The sequence below is a fragment of the Dinoponera quadriceps genome, unplaced genomic scaffold, assembly GCF_001313825.1.
Source record: "Dinoponera quadriceps isolate SergipeBrazil2010 unplaced genomic scaffold, ASM131382v1 scaffold3503, whole genome shotgun sequence".
Taxonomy (NCBI): Eukaryota; Metazoa; Arthropoda; class Insecta; order Hymenoptera; family Formicidae; genus Dinoponera; species Dinoponera quadriceps.
The window spans coordinates 1-1,297 of record NW_014557486.1 but is presented as its reverse complement, the minus strand read 5'-3'; the positions used below and the strand labels follow the sequence as shown (position 1 = coordinate 1,297).

At 39.0% G+C, this 1,297-nt stretch overlaps 1 protein-coding gene across 1 annotated transcript; it reads right to left on the bottom strand.

Annotated features, from left to right (window-relative positions):
* Nucleotides 1–19: 19 nt before the first annotated feature.
* On the bottom strand, nucleotides 20–1,292 carry LOC106749153 (fatty acid synthase-like; the record flags this gene model as incomplete). Its single annotated transcript, XM_014628314.1, has 2 exons — nucleotides 20–615; nucleotides 815–1,292. Coding segments are annotated over 2 exons (996 nt in total), but the record flags the coding sequence as incomplete, so codon positions are not given.
* Between the last annotated feature and the right edge of the window lie 5 nt (nucleotides 1,293–1,297).

Genomic DNA, 1,297 nt, shown 5'->3' with positions numbered 1-1,297 from the left:
GATACATGTTATTTATTTATTTTTTAAACTTGGGGAATTTGTACAAGTCTGGTGTTGTAATAACGGTGAGTCTATATTAACGCACAGAAATGGAATATCATTCATATTCTAATTTCGTATATATAACATAATATTTTATATTTGTACATACAGGTAATAAGGTGGCAGCCGATTGCACCACAGATTCGCATGTGGAGATATTATTAGTGCCATGCTGCAAGCACGTTGCAGGAGCCTTGATTTCCAGAGCCAATGAATTATATACGCTCCCACAACCTTCGATACCCGGTAGAAGAAATATACGATTTCTCTCCGTCTCCTGTTTCGTTGGCATTTCTAAACAAATGTCCGAATTTATATCTAAATTGCTTAATAGCCGAATAAATAATTTTCCACCTTCCGAATCTACAATGTCGTTAGTGTCCTCTGCAAAACGTTTGTCTTTGTCGGTTATATCTTTTAGTTTTGCAAAAGTGAGATTTCGAATATCTTGCGCGGTGAGGAAAATATCGGATTCCCGCTCTAAAGTTTGTTTGATATCCACCGCCATCATCGAATCCATACCGAGCTCAGACAATGGGGTGTTTTGTCCAATCGTTTTTAAATCTTTTATCCCTGTCATAAACAAAATGAAATATTGAAAGATGTTGATTGAACGTAAGCGGTTAATTATATGATTACATCAGAAACGAGGAAATACTTGCTCACAGTTTCGTAAGTTTTTGTAAAATATGTTGAAATTAAAAGATATCTCCATGAAATAACTTAAATGTACATGCTTAATTGCTTTATTTTACTCATGAAAAAACTATACCCATGATGTTCGCTACAGCCTCTTGAACATTCATAATTCTGCCAAAGCCCGCGCGCTTTTCAGCCACAACCATACTGCAAACGATCGGTCGATTCAGCATCAAAAAGGTGTCCAGTGAATCAAGACAGGACTGTATTCTTTGCTGCAGTGTACCGCCGATGATGAGTTCCTTATTGTTCTCTTGCATGTCGGCAACAAGTCCAACATCACCCACCGCGCCCCATTGTATAGCCATTCCGGGTAATCCGTCTTGTACTCTTCTCTCGCATATTCTCTCCATGATTGAATTAGCCATTCCATAATTAGTTTGCCCAGCGGTTCCTCGGCCGCATGAGACGGACGAAAAAACGACAAAATGTCGGAGATCGGGGCATATTTTCCTCGAGACCTTGTCCAACATCTTTGTGGCCATTGCCTTCGGCTTGAATGATTCTTTGAAAGATTCTGCGGTTTGGTTCTTGTAGATAGAATCTCTGAGTACAA